Source organism: Bos grunniens, chromosome 18 (assembly GCF_055505025.1).
Source record: "Bos grunniens cultivar Pamir isolate PY7600 chromosome 18, Bosgru_T2T1.0, whole genome shotgun sequence".
NCBI lineage: Eukaryota > Metazoa > Chordata > Mammalia > Artiodactyla > Bovidae > Bos > Bos grunniens.
The window spans coordinates 43384578-43400991 of record NC_141182.1 but is presented as its reverse complement, the minus strand read 5'-3'; the positions used below and the strand labels follow the sequence as shown (position 1 = coordinate 43400991).

The window sequence follows — 16414 nt, the reverse complement described above, 5'->3', positions numbered from 1 at the left end:
CCACGGGGCCACTGAGGCCACACGTCACAGCACTGCGCCTGCCCTCTAGAGCCCGCAGCCGCAGCTACCCAGCCCAGGTGCCACAACTACTGAAGCCGAGCGCCTTAGAAGCTGTGCCCTGCAACGAGAGAAGCCACCACAGTGAGAAGCCTGCGCACCACAACCGGAGAATAGCCCCCTGCTCACTGCAACTACAGAAAGCCTGAGCGCAGCAACGAAGACCCAGTGCAGCCACAACGTATTAATTAATTAAAAGAGGGTGAAAAGGCAAGCCACAGACTGGGAGAAGATTCTCAATGCATATCTGCGTATCTCTGACAAAGCAATTATATCTAGAATAAACAAACTACTCCTATAAATCCATAAACACCTCTTTCCCATTTTAAAAATGGGAGAAAGACCTGAACAGGCGCTTCACAAAAAAGGACGGTCACATGTCCCACAATCATGTGGAAAGACATTCAACATCATGAATTCTTAGAGCAATGCATATGAAAATCACAGGGATCTACTCCATGCCCCCATGAATACTAAGAGTTGGTGAAGATACAGAGCAATTCAAACTCTCTCGTAACTATTGATGGGATCATAAAGTGACAAACCACTTTGGCAAAGTTAAACACCTCTGCCTCATGACCCAGCGATCCCATTCTGAAGTAGACACCCAAGAGAAATGCGGGCACATTTCCACAAAAAGACATGTACAAGAGTGTGTGCAGCAGCTTTATATATAAAACAACTCGCAGGCCTATCCAGAGGAGAATGAATACAGATATAATCACACAATGGAATTCTGAGCCACAAAATAAGTAAATAAAATACCAATACATGGATGAATGCCACAGACAGTTGGCTGAACATACCACAATTCCATTTATGTAAAATTCAAAACCTAGCAAAATTAGTCAGTGTTGGTAGACAAAATGAGGGTGGTTACTGCTGGAGGAGGAGCAAACTGGGAAGGAGATGGAGAGGACCTCCAAGAGGGCCCCTCAGAGCTGGGTGTGGTTCACATGGGTTGCATTACCTATATAACCACCCTCAAGCTATAAATGTACCATCTGTGCAGTTTACTGCATATTGTATTTCAAAAAAAAAGAGATGACTGGCTTACTTGCAAAAACCAAAAGCCTTAAGATACGGACAAAGAGGCCTTCTGGCTTTTCTATCTTCTTTGGCTTCCAGAACCCCCGCCGTAAACTCGTACAGCTCTGACGGGATCTTGGCATCTGCTCGCTCCAAGTAGCGCAGGACACCAACTGCGTGGCAGGCATTTCTCTCCGACAGCAGCAAGACAGATTTGGTCTTTTTATCTCCCTGTTCTGCAGAACCCTTAAAATTGGGGGCGAATAAAGGAAGTGAATCATCCACACTGGTCTAAATGATAAAACTTTACAGACTCTAAGTTTGTCATTACGTGGAAAATGCCAGTGAAATAGTAAATAATGCATATGAGTCAAACCTGTTCAGTTAAACTCTGAAAATGATCGGACATGCAATATAGGCGTCCACCGAAGACTTTTGGAGAGGAAGGAAAACTGAAGTGAATGACACACGTGGCGTCGGTGATGGCCAGGAGTGGGATGCAGTCATCTGTGAGGGCTGGAGAGAGAGAGGTGACGGTCTCAAGAGAGGCTGGGATTGTACCACACCCACTTCACGGAGAAAATTCCAGGAACCATACTTCAAAACATTTATTTCATTTTACTGTTGAGATACAAGGAAACTTCTTTCCCATTTCTTTTCCCAAAATTTCAAAGCTCAGTAATTAAATTTCAGAAAAAATAGTCTCCTTTTTAACTTGAAAAATGCCTCTATTACAAATCTAAGCTGCCCATGTAATGCTTTCACTTATTTAATACAAATTGACTTTTGTATTTCCAATACCAAATTTAGCGATCATTTATGACAAGTTTCATCACAGGCATACATATATATGACAGTGATCCTTAAACTCGACTCCAGGGAGCACATCTAGACCAAGGGTTGCTGACCACTGCCCTGGAGATACCTGAATTTCACCTCAATATCAATTAACTGAAGTTAATTTTCACTTTGAAATTAACATTACTAATACATTCTCAATAACTCTGAGAATAAGAAATTTGGAGAAGAGGTAAATAAACCAAAGAATAATTCTCTATTAGTTCAGCCTTCTCTAAATAGAAGTAGAAATTAAAATACTTACCTAATACAATGTGAGAACCAGAACTTAACTTCTTATTCCATTGTTCTGAAACACTTTTTAAATTAAAAATCATTTCTTCATGCATTTTCAAGCAAAATATGGAATTGCTTTCTACCACCTGAAGATGAAACCAAAGGGGCCAGTTCACACTCAGGAATATAAACTTAAGAGATAATTTTTCATCAATAATTATCAATTACATCAATATAAACCATTTAAAATTATCTGTGAAGGGGTTACCTCGCCAATCCACTAATTCTAAGAATGAGATGGTTGTAAATTTAAATAAATATACTTTCAAAATTCTATCATTTATATCTAAAAACTTGCTCCAGTGAAACAAACATTACTTTGCTAAAACTATTTTTCTTCCTTTTAAAATAATGTGTGCATACGTGTGTGCGTGTGTGTGTGTGTGTGTGTGTGTGTGTACTTATGTGTATGTATACTCACCTCTGTAGAGGTATGTACATGAACACATGAAATGTATGGCACTATCGTCAGGAGGGGTTTGCCACTACACCTAGCTCATTTTTGTTGAAATGTGGATGTTCTACTGCTTCTTTTGTACGTGGCCTTGTTTCTACATTTTAGTATTTATACACAATTAGATTAAATCTTTGGCCAATTTATTTGGCTTCTCTGGATAAAATGATGGTATATCTTAGTGTCATCATCTCTACTTTCTTAACCAGAGGGGACAGAGCAGCTGCCACGTGGGCATGAACGGGCTCCTTTCCATGCTCAGCCAGGCCCCCCTTGGCTCTGACGCTCTCAATGTCAGGCCTCCTGCTGTCCTTTCTTACTGTCACCAGTTTTGCTTTATGGCAGAGCCGGTTCTGATGTTGAATTTATAAAATTTTATTTTCTTGTCAAATATGTAACTATTCCAATAATCCTCTGATGACTCCAGATTCAGCCACAGTGTGAACAGGCAAGAAGCACATTTCACGTGTGGCAGGGCTCACCTTACACACTGTTTCTGTCTCAGCTGCGGAACAGGTGAAGATCAAGGTCTTCTGTGCCTGGCTTGGGGTGAAGTCAAGAGTCTGGAGTAAAGTAGAAGTTTTTTCACATTCCAAGCAAAGATGTACGACCTGGTGAAGAAACGCAAAAACAGTGGGGCTTTTTAACATGTTCAAGGTGCCCCAGTTTTCCTTTTTATGGGAAAGTCATAATTTTAATAGAGAAAAAAGTATAAAAAGCAATAGAAATTCAAATACATAAGTCCAGATTTGTATATGAAATCAATGCGGTAATCTTTAAATAGTAAGCTATGAATAAAGGTTACTGGCCTGTGCTCACCAGCCCCCACCACGCACACAAACAACTCACTACCTGTTGGACGCAGCCATAGAGGGCAGCCTCTTCCATGGCCGTGATCACAATGTAGGGGTCGTTCATGAACTCTTTGATTAAATGCTCTATATGTCTGTTCCAGTGAACTCCAACTGCAACAATCTGATGTGGGGCAGATTCCCTTTCTTCAACTTCCATGTGTTTTTTAAAGTTATCTAATATAGCAAACATCTAAAAAATTAGTATAATTAATTTCATTTTTATTTCAAAAGACACTAAGAATTAGTTTGACAGAACATAAAAGGTAAAGAGTGTATATTTTCTGTTCTCAGAATAGGGAAAGTCTTTAAACATTAAAGCAAAAGAAAAAAAAAACTAAAAAGGAAAAATGTTAAATATAGACAAAATTAAAACAAACATCATCTAGGTATATATGGATAACACAGGTAACAACGGATTAATTTGTTGTTGTCACCAAGTCGTGTCCAACTCTTTGCGGTCGCACAGACTGCAGCAGGCCAGGATTCTTTGTCCTTCACTATGTCCCTGAGTCTACTCAAACTCATGTCCATTGAGTAGGTGATACCAACCAACCATCTCATCCTCTGTCGCCCCCTTCTCCTCTTGCCCTCAATCTTTCCCAGAATCAGGGGTAACAAAGTTAATAAAGGATTAATTGCCTTATATAAAAACTTCTACTGTACAAACTAGGTTGGAAAAAAATAATCCCACTGAAAGAAAACAATCAAAGGAAATGAAACAGCAGCTCATAGAAGATTGGGTACAAATGGCCAGTACGAATCAATGCTCAATTTAGCAAACTGTCAAGGACACAGAGATTAAGTAAATCAGACTCCATGCGTAACAATCAGCCTGGAAAAGGAAGCTGGACGAGGGCCTCCTACTGCTAGGGGATCCAGCGTGTGTGGCCCCTGGCACCCTGCCTGATGGAGTGCAAATTCATCTACACTTTCAGAAGGGCCAGTGTACAAGGCAGTGCTCCACATATTAACTTTGCAAATAAGAACTGAGACTTTAGGGGAGTTCAGGAACCCTGCCCAGACCCACACAGTCAGTAAGTAACAGAGCCTGGACTTGACGCTGGGGCCATCACTGCCCCACAGGAATGTTCCAGGCTGTCACTGCTTCCAACAAATGCCTTCTAAGAATTCACAGCCTCTAATCCATTAATCCCCTTCCTAGGAATTTATCCTAAGAAAAACGTGTGCAAAAAAGATGTGTTTCTTCAGCCACACACACAAATGATCCTAAATATCCAAATATAGGGCAATTATAAAACAAATTATATTGTGCTCATAGGATTCAATATTAAGTAGACAATAACAATCATGCTAGGGAATAATAGTGAGTAGCAGTACTCACAATGCTGTTCACAAGTTACAAACTAATACACAAAATGAAGTCCTGATAACATTAAAGAGTAACGTTAAAAATTCTCCAAGCCAGGCTTCAGCAATACGTGAACCATGAACTTCCAGATGCTTAAGCTGGTTTTAGAAAAGGCAGAGGAACCAGAGACCAAATTGCCAACATCCACAGGATCATCAAAAAAGCAAGAGAGTTCCAGAAAAACATCTATTTATGCTTTATTGACTATGCCAAAGCCTTCGACTGTGTGGATCACAATAAACCGTGGAAAATTCTGAAAGAGATGGGAATACCAAACCAACTGACCTACCTCTTGAGAAACCTATATGCAGGTCAAGAAGCAATAGTTAGAACTGGACATGGAACAACAGACTGGTTCCAAATAGAAAAAGGAGTATGTCAAGGCTGTATATTGTCACCCTGCTTATTTAACTTCTATGCAGAGTACATCATGAGAAATGCTGGGCTGGAAGAAGCACAAGCTGGAATCAAGATTGCCGGGAGAAATATCAATAACCTCAGATATGCAGATGATACCACCCTTATGGCAGAAAGTGAAGAGGAACTAAAAAGCTTCTTGATGAAAGTGAAAGAGGAGAGTGAAAAAGTTGGCTTAAAGCTCAACATTCAGAAAACTAAGATCATGGCATCTGGTCCCATCACTTTATGGGAAATAGATGGGGAAACAGTGGAAACAGTGTCAGACTTTATTTTGGGGGGCTCCAAAATCACTGCAGATGGTGACTGCAGCCATGAAATTAAAAGACGCTTACTCCTTGGAAGGAAAGTTATGACTAACCTAGATAGCATATTAAAAAGCAGAGATATTACTTTGCCAACAAAGGTCCGTCTAGTTAAGGCTATGGTTTTTCCAGTGGTCATGTATGGATGTGAGAGTTGGACTGTGAAGAAAGCTGAGCGCCGAAGAATTGATGTTTTTGAACTGTGGTGTTGGAGAGTCTTGAGAGTCCCTACGACTGCAAGGAGATCCAACCAGTCCATTCTAAAGGAGACCAGTCCTGGGTGTTCATTGGAAGGACTGATGCTGAAGCTAAAACTCTAATACTTTGGCCACCTCATGCGAAGAGTTGACTCACTGGAAAAGACCCTGATGCTGGGAGGGACTGGGGGCAGGAGAAGGGGATGACAGAGGATGAGGTGGCTGGATGGGATCACCAACTTGATGCACATGAGCCTGGGTAAACTCCGTGAGTTGGTGATGGACAGGGAGGCCTGGCGTGCTGCGATTCATGGGCTCGAAAAGAGTCGGACACGACTGAGCAATTAAACTGAACATTAATTATATGTATCAACAGACACCAGAATTACAAAAAGGAAAGAAATACTCTAAATTAGGAACAACTGATTACCTCTGAGTGTTAAGATTACACATGTGGGGGTTTTTTCAAATGTTCTCTATTTCCCAAATTTTCTAAAACAAAATGATTGATTTTATAAGCAGAAAAATATTAAGTATTTTAGAAAAATCTCCCTAGGAAAGAATTTTTGCTCTTCAAAGCACTTTAACATTGGGTAGAAAATTCAGATAAACATTCTCTCATCTTAATTACAGCAGTTAAAGGAAAAATTTTTTTAGACTAACCAGCTTCTTCCCAACTAAATTTCCTGATTTCTAAAAGAGTTTCAATTTTCTCTCTCTCTCTGTATATATACATATGTGTAAATATTTCTAAGTAGTAACGACATCTGAATGAACATGACACACTTACTTGCTCATTAGCCTCAGACAGTAACACTTCCACCTCATCCAAAAGTAGGTGACAGAGTCTAAGAAACAATAAGCTTTGATACTGGAGAAGTCTCAGGAGACTATGTGGTGTTGTGACAACCACATTGCCTACATTTTAAAAGAAAATAGAGTTGACACTTCAGATTTTCCACACGTGATTCTAAGATTTCCTTTGTTAAGATTTCACACACTTTCTAGAAATGCCTTTTAATAAAATAAAAACCTGTTTTTCATACTCAGGTGGGTACACAAGAGGCCTGCCTGGGCCAGCCCCTGTATTTTCTGATTCAGTAACCTGGGTTTCCACCAGGTTTTGAGCTCCTGAAAGGCAGGGTGGGGTTTTAGTCAACACTAAATAAAGCGTCTGCCTCCAATGCGGGAGACGCAGGTTTGATCCCTGGGTTGGGAAGATCCCCTGGAGAAGGAAATGGTAACCCACTCCAGTATTCTTGCCTGGAGAATCCCATGGACGGAGAAGCCTGGTAGGCTGTAGTCCACGGGGTCGCAAAGAGTCGGACACGACTGAGCGACTTCACCTTCACCTTCAAATGAACAGTAGGTATTTACTACATAGTTGATAAATGAATGAAAAGACAGACTTTTTTCAGTAAAACAAATGTAAGCCAAGAGTACACCCTGACTACCTACACAGATACATAATTGATAAGTGAGGCCGGCCAATACACAAGCCCCGTGTCCGGGTGGCTCCCAGGTCCGCCTGAGCCGGGCTGCACCGTGTTCTCTAGGGAAAACCAAATAGCCTGGAAAGGCTGCTTACATCCCCTTGGAAGCTTCATATTTTTGGCTTCATCTTTGTGCAGTCCGATTGTTAACAACACAGGATGAAGAGGTCTGCAGGACGCGCTATAGTCTCCCAATAATTCAAAAATAAATTGGGCCTTTTTCCACCCAGGGCACACGATGACTGCCAGAGGCTGCAAAGACAAACAAATTCAATATAATTTTGGACAAAGGTTAAAAAAATCACAGAAAGTGTATGTAAAAGCATGCAGGACACCTCCCTGTATTCAGTAAGCACTACCAAGTTTTTGCCATCATCACTGTCATGTAGGTCAGAAAAGCCAAAACATAATCTCATTAGAAAGGATTCAGACACAGTGACTCAGCTTCTGATAGGGTCTAAACTAAAAATCAGTTATGCACAAGTAAAAATCGTTTCATCTGTAAAGTTCCCTTAGAGCGGGCGAGGTCCTATCTCATTGCACGGAGGAGCAGCCTAGGGCAGAGAGGTGGAAGCAGTTCCCCAGGGCTGCGCAGCTGAACACACAGCAGCAACAGGATGTCAAGCCAGGCAGTCTGGCTCCAGACCGCACAAGGACGCACTAACAGCCTCCTGGAAAGGCGAAAAAGGTTAACATCTCTTCCTTAGGAGAGCAAGATTCCTGCCGCACCACCTGAATCCTGCCCTCCGCTATCCCTCAGGGATCTCTCTGGAAGGGGGACTGTCTGCCGACACCTTTCTGAACACACGGCCTCAATTAACTGAAGACAAGAACAAGTCTCCTCTTTCTTTTACGCAGATCCAGGCAAGCACCAGCTTCCAGGGCTCACGCCTAAATGCAGGCTGACCCTGGAGACACGGACGAAACAGGACGGCCACAAGCGGCAGACCTGGACATTCCCTCCTGGCCCAGCCAGGGGCCAATCTCAACACAAGCTGCCTCTCATCAATGGGGTCAGCTGCTACCTGAGTGATATAAATGCATCCACTTAATATTATTAAGTCAATACATCATAACACAGACAATGCAGATTTCCAAGGAAAACTCATAAAACCACAAGGCATAATTAGATACACTATTACCTTTCCTAGATGAAATCTGTACTGCTATTTTTCACCTTATAATGAGTGATGGAACCACCCGCAGTGTATCTCTGGGGAGAAGAACTGAGACAGATCACACTCATCAGTTCCCTGACAGCCAGACCCCAACAAAGCGGATGGTACTCCCCCACCACCACCGGACCCTCACATCCACCTCCTCCCCTTTCCATCTGGCTTCTCAGCTATTTTCCGATTCTTATGCTTGGGAAAAATAAAGTAGGATTACAAAACAGTGAACAGGGCAAGATGACAGAAAATCTAAATTCATGGGACTTCCCTAGAGGTCCAGTGGTTAAGGATCGGCCTTTCAATGCAGGGGATGTGGGTTTGATCCCTGGCCAGGGAATTAAGATCCCATAAGCTGTGGAGTAACTACGCCCGCACACTGACCTACCCGCACACTGAAATACTGAGCCCTGGTGCTCTGAAGCCCACACCACAATTAGAGAGTCCACACGCTGCAACGAGAGTCTGTGCGCCACAACGAAAGATCCCACGTGCCACAACTAAGACCTCATGCAGCCAAACAAATACAAATTTTTAAAAGATAATCTAAATTCAAATCCCACGTCTTGTCACACTTGTCAGCAGGTAAGGACTTTTCATGAGCTTAATTTTCTCATCTATAAAACAGAGAAGACAACACACAGCCTGACCATCTCAAGGGGTTGCTGTGACAATTAGATCCAGTCAGTGAAATAATTCTATAAACTGTACATTCATCACGAAAAGCCAGGACTCTGACTCAGACAACTGCCAACAACCAGGGATTCTCGGTAAGAATCAGGGTCTGCGTTGAGAAGAGTTTCTCACAGGATAGTCTCTGTCCTCAGTTTTAATGTAACCTAAACTTAACCAAAAGTCAGGCATCAAGTTTAAAATAAACTTTTAATCCATTTTGTTGGAAAACAAAACTGTCTTCAACTTACTCCGTTCCTACTTGGCAACGACTTGTAGCAGCCCCCGGTTTGCAGAATCGTGAGCACTGGTGGGAGGTACAATGAAGGGTCATTTCCGCAGTGAGAAATGACCACCACGTCGCAGCCCCGCGCTATGGGAGGCCAGGAGTAAGACTCAGTGTGGCTGGGGCCTGGAAACTTATTTCTCTGAAGAGCCTACAAAACATCAATGACAACCAAGACAACAATAAAGTACAGAAGCTAACAGACCCTTCTCACTGCTTACCTTACCCCAACAAGTACTCATTGATCAGTCTGGTATTTTCCAACACCTAACCTAGTAAGTCCCCCCAGACATTTTCCAGCAGTGAACTCCTGCTCAAAGAGACTCTTTGCTTTTCTGGGCTTCAGACTGAAACGATCCAATAGGCAGCGTGTTGAAGGACTAGGAGTTTAATGCTTACCAGAGCAAGGATGTGGTTTCTCTTCCTCCTTCTGAAAAACTGCTGGTGCATCAGCTCCACTTGCAAAGTTTTTGTTTTGTAATTCCCCAAAACAAACATGCCTTTTGTTTGCTTATTTTTGTATATAACTCTCACCGAAACCCCCCAAATGTTCCCCAGAGCTCTCCAGCTGCACGGATGCGCTCCTCCACAAGGCTGAACTCGCCAGCCAGCCCGTCAGTTCTCTGAAGACCTCATCCCCCAGCCCTGAGCCCCAGCTGTACCCAGGACGGGGATCTTCCTGCAATGTCACCTCTTCTCTGTAACTTTTTCAGGTGAATTTCTTGGTTTGGTGGAGATCAAATTTTGGCAGCTTCTCGACAAAGGGTACAGAAGAAGGAAATTTCAGACTCTGCACATGTGAAAATGCCTTCATTTCATCCTCACTCTTCACTAGTGGTTCAGCTAGAGACTTCCATGTTGGAAGTCACTTTTCACCAATGTTTTGGAGTCAGTGCTCCTCTGGTGGCCCATGGACAAGTCTGAAGCCATTCTGGTTTCTGACCCTCCAGGGCTGGGTCTCTTCTCCCTGGAAGCTTGCAGCATCTCTGGATCCTTCCCCTCCAGGGCTGGGTCTCTTCTCCCTGGAAGCTTGCAGCATCTCTGGATCCCTCCCCTCCAGGGCTGGGTCTCTTCTCCCTGGAAGCTTGCAGCATCTCTGAATCCCTTCAGTTCAGATGCTTCGTGGCAACGTGTCTATGCTCTTGCTCCTCAGTTGTGCTGGGTCTGTGGTCACCAAACTCTCTAAATTTAGAAAGTCATATCCATTACGTCTAGGGAGTGTCCATGTGCTATGCCCAGGATTTTCTGCCCTCTTTCGTCATTCTTTATAGAAATCCTATTCAGATACGAGACCTCAAATTGATTCACAAATTCTCTTTTCCCCCATTTCCATCTTTCTGTTCTACTTTCTGATGTTAACTTCTATTTTACCTCTCATATCTGTTTTTTTCTTTCTATAGTATTTTTCATTCCTAAGACCCCTTTTTATCTGTTTCTCTTTTTTATAGCACCTTATTAAAGTCGAGCAGTATCTCCTCTTATCTCTGAGGATATCTACTTTCTCATGTTTTCTTTCACTCCTGACATCGTTTGTTTCTTTCAGAGTTTGGTTTTCCTTTTTCCCCAGGTGAAGGCTTTCTTCAAAATGTCCAAGGATCCCTGGAGACTGCTCCCATCAAGGACACTAAATGCTGGGCTACACCTGTAGGCAGGCTGGAGCTCAGCACCACGTCAGAGTCCCATCACTGAAGGGAGACAGGCAGCAAGCAGGCATTTTTACTGGGAGGACTGAACAACAGCGTTGCCTGAAGGTTATTCTCGAGGGTCATTCAGTGTCTCCAAGCAGAGCCTCCATCTCCTTCCTGAGAAGCTGGCTGTGGGTGCTCAGGAAACAAGGGGGGCGGTTCAGAGCCCTCCCCACGTCGCTCCTTTCTCAGTGGCCAGTCAGTGGCCAGCCGCCCTCTGCTGCTGTTTTTCCATCTCCCAAAAGCCTGTAAGAAATTTCCTGCCCAATAAAGACTTCACGCTCATTCTATTCATCCTTGTGGGGTTTTCTTTTTTTTTTTAATATCAAGAGGGAAGCAGATAAACATGATCTAAACTGATGCTTGAAATTGATGCTCTAAGTGAAACCACAGTTCTAGAACGCAATTCTGAAGAGAATGCGGAGAACATTCTAACTGCCCCGACTGCTTGTGCTCCTTCTGAGCTTCCTTTCAGAGGCTCATTTGAGAACTCACTGCACAAAAGCATTTAGGTTTCTCCACAAAAAGAATTATTCACTTATAAGATGTTAACCTGGACTTTAAGAATAAATGAGAAATTAGTAACAAAATCTTAAAAGAGAGTTTCAAAAGCAAAGAAATTATGGAAATGCAACCTCAGAATTGTTTATTAAAAATCTCTTTACATTACAACAGGTCAGCGTTCCTTTATGAATCCCATCACCTTTTTCAGGTCTGTTGAGAGTGGTGCTGTCTCGACGGACAAGCAGGGCTCAATCTTGTTTCGCAAAACTGCCATGGGCTGCCGGGACCCCGACTTCAGCTTCTGCAACTAAGAACACAGGTACTAGACGGCTCCGCCCAATGGTGTTAGCACACAATACCAAGGACCTTACGGAGATGAAGAGGACATGAGAGTTCGGTTTCAGTGTAAAACCCTAGTGTAAATCAAAACCCATCCAAATAACCAAAATGAAAGGAAGATTATCTATTACCCAAACAGAAAAGGAGCCATGTCTCTAAAGCAGTAATTTATTAGATAATTTCTAAAAGGACGTCTTCAGGTGAAGTTCTCCATGCCAGGAATTTCTCTTTATATCTCAAATTTAGAGGAAAGGAGGGGTGGGATTTAAAGAGTAAACAGTTTTCTTTCTTTTGGTGGGGGGGGGGGGTCGGGGGGGGGGTTCAATACCTGCTGTAAATCAGAGATTCCATCAGCTCTCAAAGGATCAGGATTTAAAAACTGCAGTAATCTATAAAATAATCAAAAGGATCATTTGAAGGAAAAAGAAGTGCTCTTCAGTTCAGCTACTATTCTAAATTTTCCTTGACAGAGGTAAAATGAACTACAGGCCTGGCCACGACATTACCACTTGCTCTGTTCCACGCTGTCCATTGCTACATGAGGGCTGTGGCGGGTCTGCCAGGCTCGTGTTGCCCCTCCCCCTCCCCCACTGGGCCCTGCTCTGCATAGCAGTGCCGATCCCAGGACCACTGGCTCTGAACAAGGAGAAAGACTGCATGATCACTAACTCGTGTTCCTTCTAAGAAACCCACTGCCTCCTTCCTTTTCTGCGGTTTAATCTTCAATCACTTCAAGGTTCTCTGGAACCCACAACAGACTGATAGGATAACTGATGTCATTTCATCAGAGGATTCTAAGTAAAGGGCATGAGGCTAAAAGGAATGAGCCACATGGATAATGCAAAGTCTTTGGGTCAAGGAAAATAACCTGTTGGAGCATCACTACTTCCAGGTATCAGGTGGAGGGATGCCTGGGTAGGAGGATGTCAACTCTGGTGCATGAACAACCATCCCAAGACCCGTGGGCTCCACAGGGCAGCGTTCAGAGCCCTTGGCCATGGATACCGTGAGGCCCTCCTGCTGGGATGTCACAGGGCCACAGAGCAGCCTCCAGGGAGTCAGGACACCAAGATGGCCATAGGTCAACGACCCTCTCCCCAGTCATCCCAGTTAGCGGCTACTGTACAATCTACCCACTTCTGAACTGTCTTAGACGCTTTGTCACTCTGATGGCTTCAGAGCAGCCACAGTTACTTGGAATGTGAGAGTGTTTTTAGGCTGGTAGGGTAAGAAATCATAAAAATTGGTACAAAAATACATTGTGGATTAAACAAGTATAAAATAACGAGATTACTGTTAACAACCTGCAAGTGAGTACTTTGTGAATCTGGCAGGACAAAAAAAAAAAACAAAACTTCCCAAGTTTCACACTATAAATACCTACTTTCTCCAGCAGGTGGTAGATCCACTTAACATCAGAAAACTAGGAAGAAAGTAAGTGCCAACCCATATAAAATCAACAGCCCTCAAAAGATCAACTATATTTAATTTGTTTCATAAAATTGTTCACTTGACAAGAGATTCAGGAAGGGGAGGCAGAGAATGACTACTTATAGTAGAACAAAACTTTTAAACAGAAAAATCTGCCCTAGCAAATGGAAAAGAAAAAACTAACCTCAAAGCCTGTAGAAGACACTGTGTATGTGCTGTGCTGTGCTCAGTCGCTTCAGCCGTGTCCGACTCTTTGTGACCCTAAGGACCGTACCCCGCCAGGCTCCTCTGTCCATGGGATTTTCCAGGCAAGAATACTGGAGTGGGTTGCCATGCCCTCCTCCAGGGGATGTTCCCAAACCAGGGATTGGACCTGTGTTTCTTGTGTCTCCTGCACTGCAGGTGGATTCTTTACCCACTGAGTCACTGGGAATGCAGGTTTGAAATTAATAATAAAATCATATATCAATTCTTCCTGCTTATAATTTTTCTACAGTTATTTCAATAAAAAATTTAGGCCAAGAAAAAAAAATCCATACTTCACACAGCCATTCTTCTCATTGTATTCTTTCTTCTCAGCTGATCTAAGTGGCTTCTCACTTGACTTCTGACATGAAGCACTAAAAATCAAAAACATTTGCTAAAATTTCTGAATCCATTTACTCCAAATCTGAAAATACCTTTATTTTCTGGGAGAAAATTTGAGAGTACCACTACAGAATAAGTGGATCAACTTAAGTAAATTCTTTGAGAACTGAAACTGAGTCCTTTGAGTATGAAGACCATTTTGACAGTCCTCAGGCTGCCAAGAGGGAGCAAGCCCCCTACAGCTTCTCTCCCTTACAGATTACAACGAAAAACTCGGGATGAAGTATGAAACCACAGGGGAGGAAGTCCCAAAGTGAAAAACCACCAGAATCATGGAGGGTGTCTTGGCTTTCACATTTCTCTATTTCTTGGTGTTGACACAAGGGTGGCCCGCGTTGCAGAATGGTGCAGAGGATGCAGACGTCAGAAAACCTGAGAAAGTCATCCATCAGTATCTCGGTATCTGCAGGGTACTGATTCCAGGAACCCCAGGGATACTGAAATCCAAGGATGCTCAAGTCCCTTATATAAGATAGTGTCGTACAGCGGACCCTCCGCAATCAAGGAATCTGCATCAGTGCAGGTACAGGAGCTTCAAATGAGGACGGCTGAAATATTTCAAGCCAGAGAACAGAGAAGAGAGGCCTGAGACCAGTGGGTGTGAGGAATCCTGGCCCTCTCCCCTCTTGTCCTCTCCTGGCCCTCTGTCCTCTTGTTCTAACCCCAAGGCCAGCTCTGATCATGGAGCTGCATGTAGTGATACTAACCACACACATGGTCACTTAAAACTCCAAGAGAAAACTTCTCTCTCCCTCTAATGAACCAGGAAATGGGGACCCAGTGGTCTAGAGACTGGATGAGGGAAATTTTCCATCTTTTTTTCTTCTTTTATTTCCATTGCTATTTTATTCCACAAGCAACCCCAGTCACACGAGCTGCATGGTAGCTTCTCCACACGCACAAAAAACAACTATCTGGTCAGAGGAACAGGGAGCGAGAACATCTAGAAAATGGTGAATGTGAGGAAAAGTCCTGGGGGAAAAAAGAGATAGAGAGCTGGGGGTGGGGGGAATCCCATACCCACCCCAAGTCCCACTCCGATCCCAAACTGAGCGTGTCCAGAACAGACCCAAAGCAGCGGACCACAGAGTTGGAAACAGTGTCACCATCACCACCCACCGCAAGTGAGGCAGAGTTTGGGGTCTGAACCTTAAGGGAGTGATGACCTCCTGCTAAAACAACGAAATCAACATTCTCCAGAAGATTCTAAACCAAAGTCTCATGCCATAATATTCAAAGTATCTAGAGCACGATCCAAAATTACTCAACATACAAAGAATAAGGAAAATCAGGTCAGCTGTAGAGGGAAAAAATAACCAACAGGTGCCAACCCCAATACAGCTCAGAAGTGTGAATTATAAAACACCCTAGAGGAGCTATTATAACCATGCTCCATAAGAGAAGGAAAGGTGAGCACTCTTAAATGACACGATCAGAATTTTATTTTCTTCTCAGCAAAAATATAAACTATAAAAAAATCAAATGAAAATTTTAGAACAAAAAATAAATACATCAGATAAAAAATTCAATGGATGGGCAAAATGGAGATAACAGAAGAGTCAATTAAACACAGACCAGTAGAATTATTAATATAGAAGAACAGCAAAAAAAAATTGAAAAAAGGAACAGAGCCTCAGAGACATTTGTCTTATAAGAGTCTCAAAAAAGAAGAAAATGACAGAAAAAAATATTTGTAGAATAACACAGCTGAATGCTTATCAAATCTGAGGAAAAGACTGCCGCTGCTGCTTAGCTGCTGCACAGTTTTACCTGACTGTGCGACCCTAAGGACTGCAGCCTGCCAGGCTCCTCTATCCATGGGATTCTCTAGGCAAAAGTACCAAAGTGGGTTGCCACACCCTCCTCCAGGGGATTTTCCCATCCCAGGGATCAAACCCGGGTCTCCTACACTGCAAGCTCAATGGATACCATTGAGCTATCAGGGAAGCCCCAGCGAAGACAGAAACCTACAAATGAAGAGCCCTAACGAATCTCAAGCATAAGAAAAATGAGAGAAACTTCATCAAGACATACAATAATTAAATTGTTCAAGCCAGCAATAAAGAGAAAACCCTAAAAACAGAGGAAAAAGATATGCTGAAAACAGAGGAACAAAGGAAAAATATGATGGTAGATTTTGCATTGCAAACAATATGAGCAGGTAGATGGTGAAGCAACATCGCTAAAATACAGGGAAAAAGAAATTTAAAGCTGGAATTCTAACCTAGCAAAGTTTTTTCAGACATATAAAAGCTGAAAGAATTCATCACCAGCAGACCCAAGAAATAGTAAAGGAAGAAATATAATACAAGGAACAGTAAGGAAGTCCCTCAAGTAAAAGGAAAATGGTACCAGACGGAAATCTGGATCT

At 42.8% G+C, this 16414-nt stretch overlaps 1 protein-coding gene across 1 annotated transcript in view; it reads right to left on the bottom strand.

The window, feature by feature from the left end:
- The window catches only part of TDRD12 (tudor domain containing 12), a 75869-nt gene that overhangs the window by 20970 nt on the left and 38485 nt on the right, over positions 1 to 16414 (bottom strand). Inside the window, exons 11-21 of the mRNA XM_086351723.1 lie at positions 13935 to 14015; positions 12293 to 12353; positions 11825 to 11932; positions 9402 to 9587; positions 7405 to 7561; positions 6607 to 6734; positions 3527 to 3718; positions 3157 to 3285; positions 2189 to 2306; positions 1463 to 1602; positions 1115 to 1332 (exon numbers count right to left, since the gene is read on the bottom strand). Of these exons, the coding sequence (XP_086207849.1) occupies positions 1115 to 1332; positions 1463 to 1602; positions 2189 to 2306; positions 3157 to 3285; positions 3527 to 3718; positions 6607 to 6734; positions 7405 to 7561; positions 9402 to 9587; positions 11825 to 11932; positions 12293 to 12353; positions 13935 to 14015 (1518 nt within the window). The remainder of the gene's footprint in view (positions 1 to 1114; positions 1333 to 1462; positions 1603 to 2188; positions 2307 to 3156; positions 3286 to 3526; positions 3719 to 6606; positions 6735 to 7404; positions 7562 to 9401; positions 9588 to 11824; positions 11933 to 12292; positions 12354 to 13934; positions 14016 to 16414) is intronic.